The 26,064-nt window shown below is 32.1% G+C and overlaps 1 protein-coding gene and 1 long non-coding RNA gene across 2 annotated transcripts in view; one reads left to right on the forward strand and one right to left on the reverse strand.

Annotated features, from left to right (window-relative positions):
* Positions 1–281: 281 nt before the first annotated feature.
* The window catches only part of LOC146994140 (uncharacterized), a 61,934-nt gene continuing 36,151 nt past the window's right edge, over positions 282–26,064 (reverse strand). The window contains exons 2-3 of the long non-coding RNA XR_015044025.1: positions 3,560–3,602; positions 282–3,376 (exon numbers count right to left, since the gene is read on the reverse strand). This is a non-coding gene — a long non-coding RNA (uncharacterized LOC146994140). The remainder of the gene's footprint in view (positions 3,377–3,559; positions 3,603–26,064) is intronic.
* LOC146994141 (uncharacterized) lies at positions 4,476–12,812 on the forward strand. The gene has a single exon (XM_085826878.1). It carries the CDS (start codon positions 5,135–5,137, stop codon positions 6,920–6,922), a length of 1,788 nt encoding a protein of 595 aa, XP_085683004.1. The 5' UTR covers positions 4,476–5,134; the 3' UTR covers positions 6,923–12,812.

Raw genomic sequence — 26,064 nt, forward strand, 5'->3', positions numbered from 1 at the left:
ATTAACATACATACATATTAATAATCCTTAGAAAAAAACCCTTTAGCCAGGTATATGTTTCATAGCAGCTATCCCTTGAATACTTTGTGAGGTAAACATTCAACTTGATTTGAAAAATATGTTACTTTTTAAAAAATTTTCTTTCCTCTCCTATCTTTATATATCTTCTACAACAGGGATTTTCAACCAAGGGGGCTACAGGGGGAAGAACATGGTCAGCCTTTTATTTATATGTTAAGTATTTAGTTTTAGTTCATGAATATCAAAATCTACTTTTGTTCCAAGTTTTAGCCCTTATCAACATTTTCTACACTTTGGTTGTTTAATTTATAAAACAAGTTGAAACATAGTCTGAATATAAATAAATGTATATGCATTTTTCAAGAGTTGGAGAAGGGGGTAAGGATTTTCTAGCAATGGCGAAAGAGATGCATCGGGCAGAATAGGTTGTTTTATTATTTTTAATACATCTATGTTATAGTATTTATTATAATTAAAGTCATGCCTTTCAGATACTTTTCTAATTGATGAATTAAAGTAATATCCTTTTAATCTTCATTTAAAAACACATTACCATCATAAATATTCATCTAAAATGTGTACGTAGGAAGTATTTTTGTGTTTTCTGTGAAAGGGAAGGCCATAAAGTACTGTACTTCCTTTGTATTCTCAGATTAGTCATGCTACTGTAACATTTATGTTCTCAAAACCTGTGCACTGTATTATCATTTTCCAAGTTACAACTTTTCCAGGTTGACCAAAAAGAAAAATAAATTCACAAATGTTTTATTGCACAGAACTTATAAGTTCACAAAATGTTGAGTAGATACTAAAAATTAAGAAGAGTTGAAAACAGTAAAAATCATACTATGCAACCAACTCCAGAAACCACCTGTTGGTGTTTAATGATATTTTGCACATGTTGGTTCATACAGACTGGACAAGTTTCACAAAGATTTAAGAATATTTGCAAAGGCAGTTATATTCCTGTATTAGCTAATTTGGTTTCAAAGTCATCAGACATCATGTCAGTAAGAATTGCATGTTACAATTCAGAAATATTCAAGAAACACAATTAGGTGTTTATCATGTTTCAAAATTAGCAAAGCTTTTCAATAAAAAGGAAATAGTTTAAGTAAACTGCCAAGGGTTTCTTAATTCAACAATAATGCTTACTTACACGAATAAATAGCGGTACTGTTCAGTTATTGGGATTGAGTTCAGAAATGTATGTATGCATTTATGTTTTCATTGTATGCATAAGTACAAATATATGTGTGCATACAAATACACATATAAGCATATACATACCAACACACGTTCACACATTTCTGAATCCAGTCCCTTGATAATAGAACAGTAGCAAAATAACTTTTACTGCTTTTGCTCAGTTTCCGAGAAAGCATATTTCTTGGATGTACGAATTATAACCTTTTCTATACTTTAGTTTTTATAGCTAATAAATAAAGCTTTTCCTTCAGATTTTCAATTTTTCTTTTTCAGTTATAATTAAAAACATACTTTAATAGCAGTAAACTGAAAATAAAAGAAGCGACATACTGCTGTTTACAATAATGTAAAAATAAAGCAGTAATTTGAAAATAGAGAACTATGGATTTTTACTTAGGACTCTTAATCTATACAATCTCCTCATGATAATAGTAAAAAGCATGGAAAAAAAAAAAAAAAAAAGAGGGAAATGAGACTGTAAGCTGTCAAACTATTGGGGTTATAGGAAAGTATACTTAGTTTTTTGCTATTGCATGGGCCTTCAGCCCACTTCAGGATTAATATAGGGATCAAACCTCACTACTGCATCACATAACAACTAATTCGTTGGAAATTTGGATCATTAGATATGTTTTGTATTTCATAATGCAAATCACAGTACAGATATTTATAGGGCATTCATTAAAATTGGCGGTATATTATGAATGCAGGTGCTACCAGGATTAAAAAATTTGTCTTTTCTGCTACGCTGATGACCACTACACATTTCAAGAGTAATATCAACATGGTAGTTACACATATGGCACTGTTTGACTTTTTTTTTACTTATCAGACATTAGCAAATAAGGCACAGTTTGAAATTATTATTCACACAATGTGATTTCAAAAAATTAAATTAGTAATTATTAAAAAGACACACAAATTACGTTTCAAATGACAATTATGTTTCAAAAGCAAAACAACGTGAGTTGCTTATTACTTGAGTAAATTATGAATTATGATTCTCAGCTTGATCTGTACATAAAGTATATGGCATATAATTATAAAAAAAATAACTTCTAAGAAACAGTATATTCTTAATTTGTTTTAAGAATATGATCTGAAAATTATTCAGATTTTTGAAGTTTTCAAAAAACAACACTTTTTTTTTTTCACTTTCATACAATATATAAATTGCTATTTCAGTGTCCATGAAGTATCAGACTTTCAATACTCAGCTACATAAATTTCTATCCATAAAAATTGTTTTCTTACTTTTTCATCAGCAACTATAACAGATTTTATTTTAGATATAAAAAATGCACTCAGATATATATGTTCTGCTTTACCACTCAGAAATAATACTTAAGCGAATTTTGTCACATGGGATATACTTTCACATCATTTTGAGTTTATTAACTTTCTTTTGAATATGGTCACTTTTATCTGGTTGCATGTGTAGTCTCCCTTTTCTTTTTTGTTTATCTGTGTCTTTAAAATATATTGAACTCGCATTTACTACATTCATTATATATTCTTTATGAAAATGAATATTTAGTCAAAATAATGCATAAGACAATTAACATTACATAAGATTACAGAACTAATTCTAAAATGGCTACTATGTGAAAGGCTATTAAATACTGCATTTTAAAAGTAAATAATAGAAGCATATTTCCATCGTAGTTATATGAGAACTGAATAATATGAGATTATAGTATAGTTAGTTATACGAGAATATCTGAAATAGTATTTTCACAAGCATACACATAATGTTACAATATTTGGGTTTTCAAAGCAGAAAAAGTTATAATACACATCCAGATTTCAAAAGTAGCTAGTTATCTGATACATATGTAGATCATATGAGCAGGAATGTGATATATTAATACATATATAAAATCGAATCGAAAAGTAATTGCCCTGCGTTTTCGCAATAGACGCACATTATTCGACTTTTAATGCTAATTTAGAAACATAACAGAACAAAATTAGCAACCAGATATGAAATAAATAGAAACACATCTTAATCCTGTTTTTCCCCGTGTATTTTCCTTTTCTCTTCAGCACCTATTCCCCACATGATATTTACTTCCGTTGGCATGATAAAATGTCGCCCATATTTTTAAAGGAGGCAAGTTGGCGCAATTAAGGCTGTTCTCCGAACCTAAAAGAGAAGATAAAATACATGTAGATGACATAGTGTTAATTGGTAAAGATGATAAAAAAAAGGCTATATTGGCTGCTAGGGAGAGTACTGGAACTTTTTCCAGGAAAAGATGGAATCATCAGACTTGTGAAACTACGAACTGAAAAGGGAAACATATTAAGACCAATCCAACTACTGTACCCTTTGAAATTGACACCAAATTAGGAGAAAGTCATATCGGAACCTCGAAAACCTAAGCTTAATACACTAGCGTCTACATCTCAAAACGGCAGCCAATGAGAGAGGCGATTCTATTATTTTCATCGGGGAGTAGGGGAGTTAGAATGGTTTTCTGAGGAATGCAACGGCAGTGGACTATATGTTTGCTTACATTTGGAAGTTCAAAAAATTGCTAAGGTGGATTGCCTTAGTTTCTACGGTTACTTACAGGGAAATATTAGGCAGTTTTTTCGGTTTGCTGATAGAAGGCAAATAGACAATTTACCTTTATAATCCGCGTTTATCTATTTAAACTTCAGAAGATTTAAGATGAAGCGAATATATTCAACACAACAGAACACAATCTTAAGACTTGTAAATCTTTTAAAAGACAACAGCAAATTTTTAAACATTACTGTAAAAAATATCTTCTCTTCTAATTATAATAAATGATGAGATAATGCATGGATGAATTGTTAATTATATGATAACTATGCATTTATAAAAAGTTATTAATAATGAACTATAAATAATATTTTTAATTATCGATGTATTGTTTTTTAAAAGATTTACAAGTCTTAAACTTGCGTTCTGTTGTGTTGAATATATTCACTTCATCTTAAATCTTCTGAAGTTTAAATAGATAAACGCGGATTTATAAAGGTAAATTATCTATTTGCCCTCTATCAGCAAACCAAAAAACTGCCTAATATTTCCCTGAAAGTAACCGCAGAAACTAAGGCAATCCACCTTTGCAATTTTCTGAACTTCCTAATGTAAGCAAACATCGTGCACTGCCGTTGCGTTCCTCAGAAAACCATTCTAACTTACCTACTCCCCGACGAAAATAATAGAATCGCCTCTCTCATAGGCTGCCGTTTTGGGATGTAGACGCTAGTAGCTTAATACTGACTCTAATGAAACTGTTCGCGTGTCTCGCTCAGGCCGAAAAATAAAACCAGTTAAAAGACTGGATTTATAAACTTCTGAACAAACTTTTGAACTTTCTGTGTTTGAACTCTAAAATAATTATTTCAGTTTGAATTCTAATAATTTAAAATATTTTTATTATTATGTACGTTATTGTTATCTCAAAACTGTATGTATGTTTTATCATTATGTTACTGTTTTGAGTATGTATCCCCAAACTCAAGGTGGGGAGAATGTCGCGCCACTATCAAACTCCATGAGAGGTACGTTTCTCTGTTACGGAATGGCAACGAGAGAGATTGTTGTTCAAAAAGATGGATGATCGAACTGCTTTGTAACCATCATTTTTGTGGATGTTCCCTATTGTAAAATGAACCTATTACACTGTGCTAAGTAGTATTAAAATGCTATATATTAAAAGATCTTTTATCTGATCTAAATTTTAACAAACCGCTCATTATTTTCTCTGAAACTCACAATGTTCACGACATATGTGTTGATACAGTAATGAAACCCCGTGTATGAGGTATACAGAGAGTATGGTTCTTTAAAGAAGCATGTGCATATATATACAGGGGACAAAAATTTGTATGCAAGAATTCACTTGGACGAAAGACAACCTTTAACATGAATATGCTTATTCACTCAAAAAAGAAACCTCATGTGTGTGAGATAGGTAACAAATCATTTATACGAAAAGGTGATTTAAAGGAACATATACTTATTCACACTGGAGAGAAACCTCATGTGTGTGAGGTATGTAACAAGTCATTTACACGAAAAGATAGTTTAAAGAAACATACACTTATTCACACCGGAGAGAAACCTTATTTGTGTGAGGTATGTAGCAAGTCATTTGCTCGTAAAGGTGATTTAAAAAATCATATACTTATTCACACTGGAGAGAAACCTCATGTGTGTGAGGTATGTAACAAGTCATTTACAGTAAAACGTCTTTTAAAGGAACATATACTTATTCACACTGGAGAGAAACCTCATGTTTGTGAGGTATGTAACAAGTCATTTACAGTAAAACGTCTTTTAAAGGAACATATACTTATTCACACTGGAGAGAAACCTCATGTGTGCGAGATATGTAACAAGTCATTTGCACGAAAAGGTACTTTAAAGGAACATATACTTATTCACACTGGAGAGAAACCTTATTTGTGTGAGGTATGTAGCAAGTCATTTGCTCATAAAGGTGATTTAAAAAATCATATACTTATTCACACTGGAAAGAAACCTCATGTGTGTGAGGTATGTAGCAAGTCATTTGCTCATAAAGGTGACTTAAAAAATCATATACTTATTCACACTGGAGAGAAACCTCATGTGTGTGAGGTATGTAACAAGTCATTTACTTTAAAACGTCATTTAAAGGAACATATATTTATTCACACTCAAGAGAAACCTCATGTGTGTGAGGTATGTAGCAAGTCATTTCCTCATAAAAGTGTCTTAAAAATTCATATACGTATTCACACTGGAGAGAAACCTCATGTGTGTGAGATATGTAACAAGTCATTTACACAAAAAAATCATTTAAAGGAACATATACTTATTCACACTGGAGAGAAACCTCATGTGTGTGAGATATGTAACAAGTCATTTTCACGAAAAGATCATTTAAAGAAACATATACCTATTCACACTGGAGAGAAACCTTATTTGTGTGAGGTATGTAGCAAGTCATTTGCTCATAAAGGTGATTTAAAAAATCATATACTTATTCACACTGGAGAGAAACCTCATGTGTGTGAAGTATGTAGCAAGTCATTTGCTCATAAAGGTGACTTAAAAAATCATATACTTATTCACACTGGACAGAAACCTCATGTGTGTGAGGTATGTAACAAGTCATTTACTTTAAAACGTCATTTAAAGGAACATATATTTATTCACACTCAAGAGAAACGTCATGTGTGTGAGGTATGTAGCAAGTCATTTCCTCATAAAAGTGTCTTAAAAATTCATATACGTATTCACACTGGAGAGAAACCTCATGTGTGTGAGATATGTAACAAGTCATTTACACGAAAAAATCATTTAAAGGAACATATACTTATTCACACTGGAGAGAAACCTCATGTGTGTGAGATATGTAACAAGTCATTTTCACGAAAAGATTATTTAAAGAAACATATACTTATTCACACTGGAGAGAAACCTCATGTGTGTGAGATATGTAACAAGTCATTTACACAAAAATGTAATTTAAAGAAACATATACTTATTCACACTGGAGAGAAACCTTATTTGTGTGAGGTGTGTAGCAAGTCATTTGCTCATAAAGGTGATTTAAAAAAACATATGCTTATTCGCATTGGAGAGAAGCCTCTTGTGTGCGAGATATGTAACAAGTTATTTACACAAAGAGGTAATTTAAAGGAACATAACTTTGGCTACAATTAGGGTTGCCTCCTCTTGGCTGTTAAAATCCGGGTGAGGAAAAAAAGTTTCTGGAAGAAAAAAAAATCTTTTTTTCGGTTTTTTCAGTTGCAACTGAGAAACACTCCGCCTTCTTAATCTCAATTAAAAGTATTTTTTGAGCTGCAGGAGCAAACACACTCTCACTAATACTTCTACATTTTGTTCTACCACAAGAAATCATTTTTGGACAAACAAGAATCTGGAAATAGAGTGCTATACAATTTGTGCAATCCTAGCTGTTAAAAGTGTGAGGTGCTTAATCCTGTGACAGACTGAAGTAATTTCAATTGCTGATATATTTTCGTGTTCTTCGGAAGATTTCTTCATGAAAAAGTTCGAAACCAATTGTGATGAATATTCAATATTAGCTACTAATGTTTCTTGCCTTGGGAATGTACAGTTAAAGCTATAACATCCTCGAATTTAATATTAACCATTTTCCAAAATACTTTACATTCTTCGTTAAAGTTGTCTCTCTTCATAAGCTAATGAAATTGAGTTAACCACTTATCTTGAAATGACGTCGAATATTTTATCTTTTTTTGTGGCACTTTGTTCACTTGCACAATCAGAATCATTTTTTTTCAGTAGATGTTATTATGAAATCATTTAAATAATTTCAAAATATGCACATGTTTGTGGATAGCTAGCTAACTGCAGGCTAAATGAAAGAATGGATTGAAAATGAGAGGGTGGCGTTAGATGAGGACACATGCGCGATACGCCGGCATGAAACGACTACTCATTCCGTAAGGTGCTTACTCAACGTAGATTGATGCTGCAAAGAATATGTATTGACATAGACGTTCTTTAGCTGCTGTGCACAGTCGTGTGATTTTCGATGCTCTCAACCATTTCTTCCGTGCACAATGTGTCCTTATTTTCAAGAAACTTTATATTCCGTGAGAGTAATATTTATTTTAAATTTCTTCCTGGAGCTGGGAGATTTTAATTTTCACAACTGAATTCGGGGCGAGGTGGGAACTCTAGCTACAATGTGCATAACCAATCTTCCAGCAAACATGCTTATTATAATCCTTCAATCAAGCATTTCTGCCATTTTGTGTGCATTCTTTTTCCTATATTCTAAAGTTTAACAGTTTTTATAAACAAATTGTGATATTTTTTGCCTTAAGCTTCATTTTAAAATTCAGCCTTGCAGAATTTGTAAGAAATTTTACCACAATTCTATAATAAAACTTTCTGCAAGAAAACAGAATTTTGTAAAGGGAACAAAAAAGAAATGCTTCTCCATAGCTGAGTGCTGCATGAACTGAATTCTTTTTTTGGGGGGAAAGGTGGCAAAAACAGATAGGTGTGTACTTGAGGACGAGAAAAGTGCAAAATAATAACAGAAAGATTTGGAAAAAAAATATTTTTTTTTTTTCAATTTGTCGCATCTTTTATTTTATAATAAAATTTATATTTTCAAATATATTTTCTTTTGATATAATATTAATTTTTACCAGTTTATAATAAATATCTACGGTTTCGTAATCTTTCTGAAATAAAGCTGTGAAAACCATGAACTTGCACCCAATAAATAACTTTTAACTTTTCATCTGTAAAAAATCAGAAAATTGTGCTAAGGTTATTCCTTTTATATATATAACTTGTTTCTTGCTCATGGATCCATGCAGATTGTTTCAGATAGGTTTATACGGTACTATTCGGTTTCGAGGGCCGTAAAAATTCGCCAAACTATTGTTGATGCCAATGCTGCCAAAAATAATTGCGGCAACCCTAATGCAAGAAAGGAAGTATAATAGCGAATAGCTATTTAAGATTAATGTTTTAATTTAGATGAAAAGTTACTTTCATATAGTACTTTTTTATTATTATAATTTATATAAAAAAGGCTAAACATGACTGAATGGAAGCATAAGAGTAAATAACTGTTTCAGATTATTATTTTAATTTAGATAAAAAGGTTAATTTCACATCATACAATTTATTATTATTAATATTTATAAAAAAGGCTAAAATAACTGATTGGAAACGTACTCATTACAGGTTTCTTTCCTGCACCGCCATTTTGCTACCGAGTTATCGATAAAGCATAATTTCATCTCATGATTGTTCAAACATAAATTTCTATCATAAATGATGCCCTTTTTTTTTGAAAAAATTCTATTGTAGACTTTTCTTCACTCGGCAATTCCCAAATTGTACAATCCATAGCCTTATCATAAAGAGAATTAAAAAATTAAACTAGTGTTTCAATGGCAACTTACAAATATAGAACTATCTAAAACTTACGCAATTTGAAATCGGCACGTTCGCAAGATTTGGCGTGCTGTTTAATAGGCGAGTTTGCTAGATTTGGCGCTTTTGCGCATGCATTTCCGCTGCAATTTTTTACGGTCCCCGAAACCAAATTGTACCGTTTATACTTATATGCTCCTGATTATTGTCTATTATTAAATATTTAGCTTTGACATCTGGTTCTTTTGGAATATGCTGACTTTCATGTTAACACCTAATTCTTGTTCTGAAATTCTGAACAATGGTTAAATATTACATCACCATGTCCATGCTGTAGCTTGCTAGCGCATTTTATTAAATTTGGCTCCTTTTACGTTAACAAAAAATTGAAATTTCGGTCTGTGCAGGACCTATCCTAGCAGGGATCAAATACTTAAAAGTATGCAGGCAGCAAAAATCGGGGGGCGGCCGGACTGTCGCAATAACACGACTAAGTATCTTAAATTCACTGCAAATGTTTGTCATATGCAAGAGCTTTTTATACAGTTTGTATTGTATAATTTCTGCATGCCATCTTACCAGAATTCAATTGATGATCTATAATTCGGAATCGCCGAAGCCCCAACGAATCCGGATTACGGACTTTGTACTGTATAAAAATTAAATCATGAAATCATTTTTGCCAGTGCAACTTGATACAAGTTCTTAAAAATTAACTTTTCCTGAATATTTTTAGATTTACTATTTAATTTATTTTTAATAAATACATCAAGCATAGGTATAAAAATACAGAATTTTTTCAAAAACCCTCTAAAGGGGACAATGAGGAAATATCTTTGGTAGATATTTAGTACAATGCACATTTATTCATATACAAATATGTTGTAGAACATAGATGTTAACATGTTACCTCCTTCAAACAAACATTATATTTACATTTCTGTATGAACTTTTACAACACTATTTAAGTATTTTATGTTATTTGCAACATAAACCTCACCATAGAATTAGAAATAACTCATTGTTAATGTTAATTACATATTTCATTATTTTTATTAGTTTCTTAGATAAGTTACCTAAGTGCAAATACATAAAATCGACTTATGTACAAAATATCTATATTAGAATGGGTTTTATATATAAAGTAGAAAGCTAATCACAAAATTATAATAAGTTTGAGTGTTAATTATAAAATTTATTGATCATACTGGTTATATTTACTAATTGATTGCAGCGAAATAACTGTCAGGTAAATGTGTTTACGTACGGAATTGTGAATGCATCTCTAAATATAAATGAATGTCAGCTGTGGTAAAAGTATATTTATGGGTACCCCTTGGCAAAAATTGGCGTTTTTTGGTGCTACATGGATACGGAGTTCGCACGATTCTTTGACTTGTTATTTTGGCTTTGTGTAGTGGCATTTTTAACGCCAAAAATATCACCACTACACAAACACAAAATAACAAGTCAAATAGTTGCATAAACTAGGCACTGCACACTCCCTTGACTTTAACCATGAACACATCGACTTATTTTTAATTAAAAGAAATTAGAGAATTGCGCAATCCCTCACTTTGTCCATGTACACATTGATGTATTTTCACTTAAAAAGTCAAAGGAGCGCCCAAGTCGAGGTAAACGTATATTACGGAACATTCAACTACTCAGGTTACAATAAATGAAACAAACTCTTGGCGAGAAACTAAAAAATAACTTGGCAATAAATGAAACAGTTTTACAATAATACAAGGGGTACTCTTCAGTCTACTCTAACCGTCGGTTGTACATGCATGTAAGGTGTAAGAAAATACGATAGCTGCTTTAGAAAAATAGATGGTGACCTCAAAATTAACATTTCCAGATTTTGTATGCTTTTCCTAAATTCATGTGTTCTCCCAGATTCGAGATTTTTCTTCATTATATAATGCTGGTTGAAAAGGGTAAATAAAACTAACCAGTCATAGATTAGCTGTACTTGTACATCAAACTTGTATAAATACACTTTTCAATTAATTACGTCATTATCTTTTCTGCTGCATTCCTCTCCCTAGCTTCTCTCTTTGCTAACGTATCTTCTATGCTCTGCTAAAACGATGTTGACCCATTAACTTGTATAAAGTGTATGTGAGAAATCATGATCACTGTAATTAAAGAGTATATTGTTATAGATTAGAGTCGAAGGAAACGCAAATAGAAAGGGGGCAATTTTTTTGGACAGAAATATAATTTTTAGACCATTTGATCTAAAAATGTTAAAGCCAAGTAAGAATGTGGGTTATCTCCATAGAGTAAGTACATCACACAACGATAACCATTTTATAAGAATTTAAATGTTTTCCCCTGATTTGGAGCCAAGGCTGCTCTCCGAGCTTTATTCTGACTTAGCTAACACAAACAAACAAGATCATTCTTTCTTTTCTTCTTCTCTACCGGAATATAGGTCATTTCTCTAAACATTCTTGTTTTTTAAGTCTAAAAAATATAATAATGTATAATTGAGCTTTAGAGTTTTGCAACAAGTAAGATGGTTGCCATTCATATTTCCTTACAAGCGTCTATAGAAAGAAGCCAACTTATGGAATCAGGATCTGATGTGCATCTCACTTTGTGCACATGCTGGCACACTCTTCATGAAATCCTTTTGTTTATTTACATGAAGTGCCATGTGGTTTGGAAATCTGTGTCATGTGGTTGAGAATGATGCATTTGTATTAATTCTGTATGACATATCTGTATATGATCTACAGTGAATACAGTTGAATCAATAAATCCATGTTTGTTAAAAAAAATTAATTTATGCTTGGAGATTAAAAAAAATGGCTAATGCAAGTTTCTAAGTAGTGTATTTTATCATTAAAAATGATTCCTTTTTAATTATGCATTTAATTAATTACGTGCAATAAATTATAATAATATAACCTATGACTGTTTCTAATTAAGCATGCTTATCTTCTGTAAATAATTGTTAGAACATGCAAATGATAAAGAAATATGCTATTTTATGCTAGTTTAATTTTTAGCAGGTAATTACAGGACCATGACAGAGAGTGCCAATTATTTTTTTCTGAAATTATTTTATTGCAGTTATACTAAGCTCATGCTTTAAGGGGTATTAAAAAGCTTATTTACGGCACATAGGAGCACATTCTGATGCATCAGCTATGTGATAATTTAAGCATTGGGTGTTGCAACTGGCATCTCAACAATGAATTGAAAGATCGACATTTCATCATCTGTACAAGCAGGGCTGTGGAGTCGGCAGGAAAAATGACTTGACTCCAACTGCTGGAATTTTAAAGACTCCGACTCCTCATATATGTAAACATATGCACATGGGTTACAGCTTATTTTTTTAATAGGAAAGAAGTAATAGATGCTATAGATGTATATGTATAGATGTAGTATATGATCTACAGTGAATACAGTTGAATGAATAAATCCGTGTTTGTTAAAAAGAATTAATTTATGCTTGGAGATTTAAAAAAAAAAGTATGAATGGAAGTGAAACAGTCATCCAACTACTGAAAGCGAAACTGTTAATTGCATGTTCAGTTTTTAATGGTGATAACTCACTCACTGTCGTCCATAAAATGCCTATTCTTAAGCAAATAATATTTTGAATATTACCATTGAGGAAACAAAAGCATTCGAAAGACAAAATGCACCTTTGTATCTGGTACATTATGCATGCATCATAAGTGAAAGATATTGAATTAATATAAATATTAAAAAAGATGTACTAAGATATAATATTAATAATGTGATATATATATATAGGGAGTAATGGAAAAAATCAGAAATATAATCAGAAAAAAACCAAATAAATATGCTTTGCCTTAAAAATTTTTGTTGGTGGAAAACTTGGTGTTATATAAATTATGACATGGGATTGTAACTAGGGATTTTTATTTTGAATAATTGTATAAATCAGTCAATTTCTTTCCCACAGAAAATTATGTCATGGTATCAAAATGCATAGCCTGTCCATTTCTGTTAACAGTTTAATGTTAAGAATGACGACACAGGATGCCGATTTAACTTCATAATTGTAGTGCTACTCATGCCCTTATGAATGATAACAATAAAATATACTTAATGCAATTTCATTATTAATTTTCATGGATATTCGTTACAAAGAGATAACATAGTAACTGATTGTGCAGTTACTGTAAAAATATGAATTGAGGAAAACGTCATATTGCACTTCAAACTTTCACATTTACCGATTTAGAAATTACAAAATATGTTCAGAGCTGCTGTAAAGCTGTTTAATGTATTGTCATTTTTTGTAAAACAACATTTTGTTTCAATATATTCCACCTATATGAAGTAACTATTGTTATTGCTAATACTAGCAATGGAACTTTCAGCAACAACAGAAAACTGCAGTGAAATTAGGCTGAATTTCTTTATTTGTTTAAGATCATTCAGCAATAAATCTCACAATAATTTTATGTTCACATATAGTTTATTTACCTGCATTTTCTGAATGAGGAGAAAAATTTCTGTTTAAACTGTTGTTAGGATATAAACAGTAATTTACAGATTGTCATCTTATGCTTCAATCTTATGATCCAAGACAGTCTCGTAACTTACTGAAGATTGCAGTATCATTTGTCGCATATGGCATTCATTTGCATTAATAGAAATGTGCTGTGTATAGGACTATGTAAGATTTATAGAGCCCACCAGAACTCGGTATCTCTCAGTTTTGAATGAAATCATAATTTCAGTTAGTGTTCATCTTTCTTTCGTTACAGCTTATAATATTTTGGTACTCTTTTGCTTATCGGGACTGGATTCAGCAATGTATAGATGTATGTGTTCACGTATGCATGTATATATGTATTTATGTATGTACATGTGTGTGTGTTTGTATGTATATGCACATAGATGCATACATTTTCTTATCTAATCCCGATACCAGAAGAATACCAATATTTTTTTAATGCATGAATGAATAATTCCTAAAATATAATTCATAATATCCATAAAATTTTGTTATGAATGCAAAATGTTATAGTAAAATTTGTATTTATAGTAGCCTGTATGCATGCGTCAGTTTCCTTTGAAAAACCAAAACACATGGTAAACAGTTGAAGGTGTAAATCTCCATATCCAAACTGAATCTCGTCACAAAAAAGAAGGAAAAGTACCCATCTAATTAATAAAGTGCCCATGATGTTAAGATGGCAGGCTACCTCCATTTGCACTTTTGTAGTTTTTCCCATGTGTAGTAAGTGTATCAGCCAGTTCCCTTAAAAAGTCGTCCACAAAAGCACTCCTCAGGCAAATAGCCCTCAAATGCTTTACTATAATCAAATAAGCCAACTTTAACAGCTGAATGGAATTCTTGTGGATTTCACTGTGTATACTATCAATGTGGTATAGGGAGAGAGCCACTATGTAGGGTTACCAGACATTGGGGATTAGCCCAAATAATTCAAAATTTGTAATTCTACTTGGACTGTGTCTAAGGACTGTAAAATGTTCACTATTGTTGAATGAAAGTGTCTTCTTGTCTAGTTAATCAGTTTTGTCACTAAATGCATCAGCTCCAATAGAAAGATTTTTTTTCAACAATGAACAATAAATATTGTTATCCAGAAAGACATTGATTACAGTTGTCAACAGTGAAGAAACTATTAAACTTGAAAATGAATTCTAAGTATTCATCTAGGTACTTTTTTTAACATTAAAAAGAAGTTTTTGTCAATATTACCTAATGAAAAATATGTAAGAGCAGGTCCATATTTTGTCCTTTTTGAATACTTTCCTTTTATTCCTTCATACACCATAACTGTCCCAAACATAAGCAGATGCAAACAATTTTCAGGGCGGAGGGAGATGAGATGAAATGATAACCCTATCAATGTGTGCTCTTCCATAATTCAATGACAAAAATTCATTTTAGAAGCATCAGTTTTCAAAATCAAAATAATAATCTGAGTAACTTATTATAACTGGGGTTGTTGTATTTAGAAATTTTGATCATTGTAGCTACTGAAAACCATTTGAATGATTTTATTCAGAAATGTTTAAAATGAATCTTTCATAAATTAAATTAGGTACTAATTGTATTCAGTGATTGTATTCACAAAACTTTCTAATTTTCCACATGATAGAGAATTTTGTTATGATACAAATGGTTAAGTTTGAGATCCTTGTTAATCTTTCCTTGGAAACAAGAATGCAATCATTATTTCCATGATTATATTTTTAGCATCTTAAAATCTTTTTAACATTTTTTCATAAAAGTAGAATATATACTAATTCAGAAGACAAACAACAAAAATCAGCGTTATATTTACAAAATTTCCACAGGACTAGTTTCGATGGTTTTACCAAACCACCATCCTCAGCTGCAAAACCGCAAATGAACAAGATAGGAAAAAATTATTACATAAGATAAGAAAGCCTGGACAAGAATAAGCAAGTGTCGCCATCTGTTGGTGAAACCAGAACTAAAACATAATTTCTTTAAAGGCCGAAGGCAAATTTGGGTTGGAATTAGGATCGTTAACTAGACCAGAAAGATTTTTATGAATGTGAAATGCCTCTAGAAAATCCAGTTCTCCAATGGAAGATGTTTTTTGAATAATTTTGGCAGCAGAAAAATTGAAAGTGTGATTTTCGGACCAACAATGTTGCACAACAGAAGACTTCTGTGTTTCCTTTTTTCTAACATATGCCTCATGTTCCTTGACGCGAAATTTTAAGGCTCTCTTAGTTTGGCGAATGTAAATTAAACCACACTGACAAGGAATCCTATAAATACCCCAGGAATTCATATCCGGAATGGAGTCCTTAAGTATGGAACTCGGAATTTTATTGATGGGAGAATAAACAACCCGAAAGTTAAATTTCTGCAAAATATGTGCAACTTTATAGCTAATTGATGGAAAGAAGGGAATGACAACAGAATTTTTATGATCTCCTAAAACAAGAGTGTGCCTTTTAGTGTGTTGAGATGAGAACTTTTTAACTGCTTGATTAATAATGTTGGGTGAAAAGCCCCTGTCAATAGCTATTGCTTTTAAATAATTTAGTTCTTCAACAAGGGCTAGTTTGGAGGAGCAAACTTGAAGAGCACGGAAAACATATGAATAAAATGAATCTAACTTTTGTTTAGTCGGATGACATGATTTAAAGTGTGGTGGAAGGCAAACCGATGAAGGTTTACGGTAAACTGTAGTACTGAAGTTGGATGTGTTACGTGTGACCAGAATGTCGAGAAATGGAAGAGAATTGCAAGTGTCAAGTTCAAAAGTGAACTGAATAGCAGGATCAATAGAATTCATTGTTGAAAGAACTTTATTTAAATCATCTTTATTACCTTCAAACAGGGTAAAAGTATCGTCAACGTAGCGGAACCATGCCGGGAAGATTAAAGTTTCAAACAATTTTGATTCATAATAATGCATGTAGATATCAGCCAGGATGGGACTGAGGGGGCTTCCCATGGCTAATTCCTCAGTTTGCTTGTAATATTTATTTTGGAAAACAAAATGTGTTTGTTTCAAACAGAGTTGAGTGAGAGAAATTAGCTCATCAATTTCGATGCAAGAGAAATGAAATTCGCGAAGTCTGGTTTCTAGACATCTTAATGCACCCTCCACCGGGACATTGGTGAATAATGATTTTACATCAAAAGAAACCATGAGTAAATTACTAGGAGAAATGTTTTTAACCTTTTTTACAAACTCTATTGAATTTTTTATGGTGTAAATGTTATTGTCTAAGAGAGTGGAAAATCTAGAAACCAAATATTTAGCTAATGGATACGATGCAGTACCTAAATTTGATACAATAGGGCGGAAAGGAATACCACTTTTATGAATTTGGGGAAGAGCATATAATCTGGCACAATTCGCAACAGATGGGATAAGCGAATGTTTTAAGTTGCTTGAAATGATTTGCGAAGATTTGATCGCAGTTTTTATTTTTGACAAGTCGGAAAGTGAAGGATCTTTAGGGATCGGATTATATGGTCCTCCGTTTAAGAGTTTAGTGACACCATCGATGTAAGTGTTCTTATCCATGACGACTATCTGGCCACCTTTGTCGGCCTTTGAAAAGATAATATCCGGGTTAGAATGAATTTCGCACATTGTAGCTCTTTCTCTCGCAGTTAGATTTGGTTTCAAAGGTTTATTATTGAATTTCACATTATGAGCGATAAGATGCCTAATCATTTCTTTCTGTGAATCTGAAACTTTACTGAACTTGAAAGCTTTTTCGATAGGAGCCAAAATCTTTGGAATCGAGGGTTTACAGGTTTGTGAGAAGTTAAAATTATATTTTAGAATTCTCTCTTGTTCTTCTGAAAGACTAACATTAGAAATATTAACTATTGGCTTGATGTTTACAATGGGAAGATTTTTTGAACTACTTGAACTGGAAGACTGTAAAAGGAGTTTTTCGAATTTAACTGCAAGGGTGTTTTTATGACGGTTAACTCTATTCTTCGTTCTAGACCAAGACTTCAAGAGCAGTGAATTTTGGATATGATTTAGCGAGTTCCAGATGAAGCTTATAGAGTTCATGTTCAATTTTGGACAATTGTTGACGTGTATCCCTTATGACGGACCGAAGTAAGGCAAACTTGCAATTTAACAGAATTCTTGAAACGCGACTCGAAGGTTTCTGATTAGATTTGATTTGAATAAAATTGGGGATCAATTTTTTACATTTACATTTAAGTAAAAAGTCAAGATGATTCAGGAATTTTTTCCGTTTCAGGCGTAATTTAGTGAAACGATTAACGGATGAGAGCATGATAAACAATGCAGAAAATCAAACTAAATTAACTAAGAATAATAAAGCACACACAAAGCTATCTATCTTGTATGATTTCATGCATTTTGCTTACAAACGTTTTGTTTTCTATTCATTTCAGTGAGGGATTTTTCTGCTGTTTTGTTTGCAACCCTCTATTTTTTTTTTTTTTTTTTCATCCGCCATTTTGTCTTAACGAAGTAAAGACATGTTTCTTTTCTTTTTATTTACTGAACACTTTTTCCAACAATCTACTAGCCAAATTACACTTATACTAGAAATTTTACCTAACAAAACTTCTTAATCATGACAAATATTCACTGCAAAATTGGGAAAAAGTGCACAATCGGAAACTCTTTGCGCGTTTTTCACAATAACACATACACATAAACCATGTACACGTCGACTTATTTTTACTTAAAAAAAATCCCAGAATTGCACAAAAATGGCATTGCGCACACTCTTCACTATATCCATGTACACTGCTTTTTTCTCATAAATTAGAAAAATTTCACGAAAATGCATGACAATTTTCTGAATCTTTAAACCCGGTAAAAAAGACATATATGAAATTACCTTATCGCGAAAAAGTATATACCCTTACCAAATATGAACATTTCCACGTATAAAATAAATAAAATATCTAAAAACTTTTACCTCTAAATTATCTATTATATTATAAACGTCACCAACGAATTCATACCGCAAACATTACAAATACTTAGTGTCAAATATTTAAATTATTTCCATGCACGTTTACTTCAACTAAAACGTATACCAAATTCCTACAAACATAAAATTCACAAAATAAGTATCATTTAATTAAAATATCACTAAACCATGTACACGTCCACTTATTTTTACTTAAAAAAACATCCCAGAATTGCACAAAAATGGCATTGCGCACACTCTTCACTATATCCATGTACACTGCTTTTTTCTCATAAATTAGAAAAATTTCACGAAAATGCATGACAATTTTCTGAATCTTTAAACCCGGTAAAAAAGACATATATGAAATTACCTTATCGCGAAAAAGTATATACCCTTACCAAATATGAACATTTCCACGTATAAAATAAATAAAATATCTAAAAACTTTTACCTCTAAATTATCTATTATATTATAAACGTCACCAACGAATTCATACCGCAAACATTACAAATACTTAGTGTCAAATATTTAAATTATTTCCATGCACGTTTACTTCAACTAAAACGTATACCAAATTCCTACAAACATAAAATTCACAAAATAAGTATCATTTAATTAAAATATCACTAAACCATGTACACGTCCACTTATTTTTACTTAAAAAAACATCCCAGAATTGCACAAAAATGGCATTGCGCACACTCTTCACTATATCCATGTACACTGCTTTTTTCTCATAAATTAGAAAAATTTCACGAAAATGCATGACAATTTTCTGAATCTTTAAACCCGGTAAAAAAGACATATATGAAATTACCTTATCGCGAAAAAGTATATACCCTTACCAAATATGAACATTTCCACGTATAAAATAAATAAAATATCTAAAAACTTTTACCTCTAAATTATCTATTATATTATAAACGTCACCAACGAATTCATACCGCAAACATTACAAATACTTAGTGTCAAATATTTAAATTATTTCCATGCACGTTTACTTCAACTAAAACGTATACCAAATTCCTACAAACATAAAATTCACAAAATAAGTATCATTTAATTAAAATATCACTAAACCATGTACACGTCCACTTATTTTTACTTAAAAAAACATCCCAGAATTGCACAAAAATGGCATTGCGCACACTCTTCACTATATCCATGTACACTGCTTTTTTCTCATAAATTAGAAAAATTTCACGAAAATGCATGACAATTTTCTGAATCTTTAAACCCGGTAAAAAAGACATATATGAAATTACCTTATCGCGAAAAAGTATATACCCTTACCAAATATGAACATTTCCACGTATAAAATAAATAAAATATCTAAAAACTTTTACCTCTAAATTATCTATTATATTATAAACGTCACCAACGAATTCATACCGCAAACATTACAAATACTTAGTGTCAAATATTTAAATTATTTCCATGCACGTTTACTTCAACTAAAACGTATACCAAATTCCTACAAACATAAAATTCACAAAATAAGTATCATTTAATTAAAATATCACTAAACCATGTACACGTCCACTTATTTTTACTTAAAAAAACATCCCAGAATTGCACAAAAATGGCATTGCGCACACTCTTCACTATATCCATGTACACTGCTTTTTTCTCATAAATTAGAAAAATTTCACGAAAATGCATGACAATTTTCTGAATCTTTAAACCCGGTAAAAAAGACATATATGAAATTACCTTATCGCGAAAAAGTATATACCCTTACCAAATATGAACATTTCCACGTATAAAATAAATAAAATATCTAAAAACTTTTACCTCTAAATTATCTATTATATTATAAACGTCACCAACGAATTCATACCGCAAACATTACAAATACTTAGTGTCAAATATTTAAATTATTTCCATGCACGTTTACTTCAACTAAAACGTATACCAAATTCCTACAAACATAAAATTCACAAAATAAGTATCATTTAATTAAAATATCACTAAACCATGTACACGTCCACTTATTTTTACTTAAAAAAACATCCCAGAATTGCACAAAAATGGCATTGCGCACACTCTTCACTATATCCATGTACACTGCTTTTTTCTCATAAATGAGAAAATTTTCACGAAAATGCATGAAAATACTCAACGACTGCTACTTAAACATATTCCAAAATACTACAATCATATAACTCCCAAAATCACGATCATTAAATTAAAATATAATTAAATTAAAAAACACTACTTAAAATATAAATAAGCACATACATTAAATTAATAAAAATTAGATTACAATCCTAATTACTTTAAACTAAATCATTGCTAATAACAATTTTCCAATAATACCAAATTACTTTACTTCCACCTTACATTTAGAACAACGCATAAAAATAATATCCTCAAATGATTAAAAATACTAACTTACCTAATCTTCTTCAGAATCTTCATTACGTCGCTGCAGTACTACTGCTAATTTCTAAATCCTAAATCCAGTAGTCAACTGGAAGTCTATTCACCAAGTAATAAGAAATTAATAAAATTTCATCTATACTCAAACTACTTTCAGCAAACCACATACCCTTCCTTACACTCCTTTTCACAAAATGTCCATTTTCACCATATTTCTTGCACCGCCATTTAAACTTCTAATATCCTTCCTTTCACACAATCTCAACTTATTATTATTATCAGATAAACGCATTAAAAATTTAGAATTCACTTTACATAGCGCCATGCAATCCGAAAATTAATCAACACTATTTCACACAACACACAATGAAGCTTTTCCAAATTAACCCCCTTTTCCAATCAAAGAACTGTAATTCGTCCATTAATGTCACGTTTCACACAAAACAGAATATAGCTAAATACGAAATTTCCAGATTTCCCCCCTTTTCCGATTAAAAAACTGTAAGTCGTCCATTAATGTCACATGACATATCTCATGATCTCTCATTTCCCTCATACAAAATAATGTGTAATCGGAACTGAGTGCTTCTCACATTATTACCAAAGTCCTTTATCGCCTCCAAAATGTCGCCAAACTACCAGTTACCATATTGCAAAGATCAGCTAGTATTTCATTATTAAAAGAACTATTTTGATGTATTTTTTCCATTATCATAGTTGTCTCATTAGTTTCAACAATACTTAAACTACTTTCCTCATTAGTATAACTGCTGTTATCACTTCCCTTTGTTTGATTGATAAAATTAGAAATATAATGAATATGTTTGCACATATTCTATTTAATGGCATTGTCTGCACATGTGCATGATAATCACTGTATACAAATATTGCAATAACTGCATATCAACATATATTCAGTAATGTTTTCATTATTTTCATAAATCTGGGGGCCCACCAGCGGCCGAGCGGTAAAGTCGCTGAACACTGGTAGTTTGGTCCGAGGTTCGAATCCCGCGAACGTGCTGGCTGCATGGGTGTTTTCGTGGTTTACCCCATGTGTAACGTGTATACGAGCCAGTTTCCCTTAGAAAGTCCTCCACGAAGGCGTCCCTCCCCTTAGGCAGATAGTCCTCGAGGCTTTGGCATAATCACACACATATAAATCTGAAAACCTCTTGAAGATTGCACTGTCCAGCTATTTTCATTTTGCACAACTGGTGATTTAAAAGAGAGACTTTCTTTGTGACGTTTTCTTATGCCCTTTAATTTACTTGTTAACTTTCCTTTATTTAGAATTAACAGTCTGTCAAAGAGTTTATCCCGTACGAAAAGCATGATGGCATGAAAAGCTTTATCAAGACTTTCCACAGTCTTTCCTTGTAAATAAATATATTTAATAGTACGATGCATGCGTTCAGTATGCATATTTGTGTTTAAGCCACTGTGCATCCACTGTGCAATATGCTCAAGTAGATACATTTTTTGTATAGTACGTTTTAAAATATGATGAAAATTCTGAAATTTGTGGATCATCTTCCAAATACACAATGACATTTTCTAACATTTTATAAAAGTCTGCTCATCTCGCTCCTCGAGCAAGGTTCGAAGGATTTTATATACCTCTCCTTGCTTGAGGTGAGATTTTATTTATTTATTTTTTTTTTAACTTTTCATCCATGCATGATCAATATGCCAAGCGCAAAATAGACACATTTTGGGTGCGTCCATAGTTGCTACCCAAGCATTATAAAATGCTTCTGCCATATTTGACAAAAAAATGCATGGTGTTATTTTTCAAATTTTTTTTTTTTTTTTTTTTTTTTATTGTTGAGAAAAATAATGATTTAACATGGTGGTCAGTTCGATTTGAGATTAGAAATGCACAGGGAAAACCCTGCCTCATGTCAATTACTACCAAGGATGTAAGTTCAAATGAACAGCTATTTAACCCGTGGGTGCTATCTACAGAAATACAGTCTGATCCAAACTTTTTAAGCATGTCACACTGTGCCTCATTCATGATGATTAAAACAAAATCATCGTTCCTTAATAACTCTTGATGTTTTAAAATAATGGCTTGAGGTTTATATAGCAAATCACAAGAATTTTCATTTGCCTGCATCTCATTAACACATGCCTCCACGCTAATCCCATCAGTTTGATGCCAAACAGCAGTAGCATTTAAATTAAAAACTCTTTTCAATATTATGTAAATCCTTATTTGTTGAAAGATGAATTCTTTGAAGATTTGACTCTGATACTGAATCTCTGAGTTCATCTAATATAGAATTAAATGGAACTTTTGTCGGCTATTTTATCTTGATCATTCTGCGAAAGGTGTAAATGCCCAGTATCATTAGAATGACCAATATGCGTTTGTAAAACATTAACCTCATGCAAACCATTTTCTGTTTCTGTAGCAGTTATAGAAGAGGGAGAGTATGTATTTATTTTATTACGTCCTTGAATTTTCAGGTGTCTCAAACCTTTACTTTTGCTGTTAAAATTTCTGAATGATGAATATGAAAATAACGTTTCTGTATACCTGATTTATTTTCTTTTGTGCCTCTTTCTAAAACATATGTTGAATTCGTATTTAATTCAATATCATGCTTCCATCGGTAGAAGTCCTCCTGGGTCTTAAATATTAAATTTTGAGAATTGATGTTTACAGCACGCAGACTGGCAGTGCAACGAAACGTCCTTTTTTACTTCCTTGTACGAAGTAAAAAGGAAGAATAGCGTCTAGCCCTAGCATTGAAGTTGCTTCACGCATGCGCAGTAGGCATATTTCAGCATGGTATCCTTCGTCGCTTGGCTCAGGTGCTGGACACTTCAGCAGGCTCCTAGGCTGGGACAGGCAGCGTATTTCCAAACCCTACCCCACTTTTCGAATTTTTGACGTCACGGAAATATCGACTAGTTTCACCTGGCAAGACGGCCTACCCTACTTTTGACTACTACGGCGCGCTTTCGAAAGAATTGTGCTGCTGAATAGTGTGTTTAGGTGCTAATTCTGAAATTTTAGCAATTTAAATTATTATGTGTGGGAATTTACGCAAAATCTTTAGTGAATGGTTATTGTGCCTTATCGCCGTTGTATATTTGAGGAAAGAGGAGAATAATTCACTGCTGATGTATTCATTAACAGTATGAAAAATCTGGAAGGTGATACTCGGCAATAAATGTGCTGCATTTCATCGCAAAATTCAGCGACGCCAGTGAAACAAACGAGAGTGTTCGAAAACCTTATCCACATCTGAAGCCACTATACAAAAACTGTATGTGTGCCAATGCAGCAATTTAAATAAAAAAAAAAAAAACAATTGCAGAAAACTTCAGATCAAGGAATAAGAAAGAATTGCAGTCCTCCATGTGCTTAAAAACTACGAAGCATTCTGCAGAGTTCCGTGCCAAAATCAAGGTTGACAAATAGAGTAATACATTTTAATGTTTCTTTTAGTGTATATATTTCAAAATTTTTTTAAATAACTTGAACAGTTGTTTAATTGCTTAAAACAGCAATAATTTTCATTTATAAAGATATACAAGGAACTTCATAATTCATTGCTTTGGTGAACAACTGAAATTTACTAAATTACCTAACTTTATAACATTAAATATCTTTGTAACTGTAGTATTATTTTTTAAATAATTTGAACAGTTGTTTAATTGCTTAAAACAGCAATGAATTTCATTTATAAAGATATACAAGGAACTTCATAATTCATTGCTTTGGTGAACAACTGAAATTTACTAAATTACCAAAGTTTTATAACATTAAATATCCTCGTAAGTGTAGTATTTTGCTCTGTTTTATAAAAGCTTAACTACTTTATTCATTTGTTATACATTAACACCGCCATGGATACTTCGATGTCTACGGACGCGGCTGTCTCTGTCTCGAATACGGATACCAGCCAGATGAATCCAGATGATCTACAAATTCAGATAAAGCAGCTTTATTTGTTAAAAGCTCGCTTTATTGATTTGGAACAGAACCTGAGCCTAGCAAGAGGAGCCACACCACTCGCCAATTTTGATATGAAGTGTGTCAAGCAAGAGTCGCAGGTAACGCTTTTGTCACTTACTACCCTTGCCAAACGCCTAAACTTGCCTCTTTTTGGAATTCCGCCCTGAAGACGAATGCATTAAAAAATTACTTAATCAGCCAGAGAAATTAGCGATGCCAATGAAAATTCTCAAAAATCTAATGTTTCGGCCAAAAGTCAAAATTCTAAGTCAATTCTAAAACCAGCTAAGCTGCGAGCAGATAAATTAATTAACAGCACTAAAAAAATTCAAAAATTAACTATTCACGGCAGAGATAATACTGATTCACCAAAAAATAAAAAAATCAGGAAAATCGACGATGAAGGATTCCAGCGCCCTCCTCGCCATCTTGTTACACGAGGTGCGCCGAATTCACCCTAAAAACAGGTTCCAGACAAAGCCATACCTCCATTTTGGAGCGATAGAACTGAGGAGGAATAACCTCCCACCCAACCTGCAGCTAACCCCCCTCAGAGGGAGAAAGAAAATCCAGAGGAGCAATCCGTTGACGGTACCCCCCTACTGAAAGCACTAACAACAGCAAAAGAAAAATTCCTTTTTTCGTTGAGCCTAAGGCTTTGAATTCTTAACTTCCTTAGTGCAAGCAACTGTGCCTACGGCTATTTGCCGCACGAAAGGTAAATTTTTGAGAATTGAGATGCAGAATGAAACTGATTATCGCTCGGTCGCCCAAATACTTACTAATCAGGGCGCCGAGTATAAGTCATTCAACCTAAAACAGGATCGGCCCGTAAAGGCTATTCTACGCGGCCTACCCAACACCGCTAAAGCGGAAAAATCAAACCAGAATTGCAAATGTTGGGATATTCTGGGATAAATGTCACACAGCTCCGTAGGCACAAATCCCGCTATCCCATGCCATTATTTTTGATCCAACTCAACACCTCACTGAATGTTTATGACATATTTGAAGAAACTCTAATGTTTGGAGTAGAAATTAAAGTGGAAAAGCACATCGGGAAGAAAGGGGCCGAGCCAGTGTTGGCGCTGCCAAGACTTCTTCCACAGTTCCGCAGTGTGCACACTG

Source organism: Stegodyphus dumicola, chromosome 11 (assembly GCF_044657685.1).
Source record: "Stegodyphus dumicola isolate Sdum_Otavi_A_Nest chromosome 11, ASM4465768v1".
Classification (NCBI taxonomy): Eukaryota; Metazoa; Arthropoda; class Arachnida; order Araneae; family Eresidae; genus Stegodyphus; species Stegodyphus dumicola.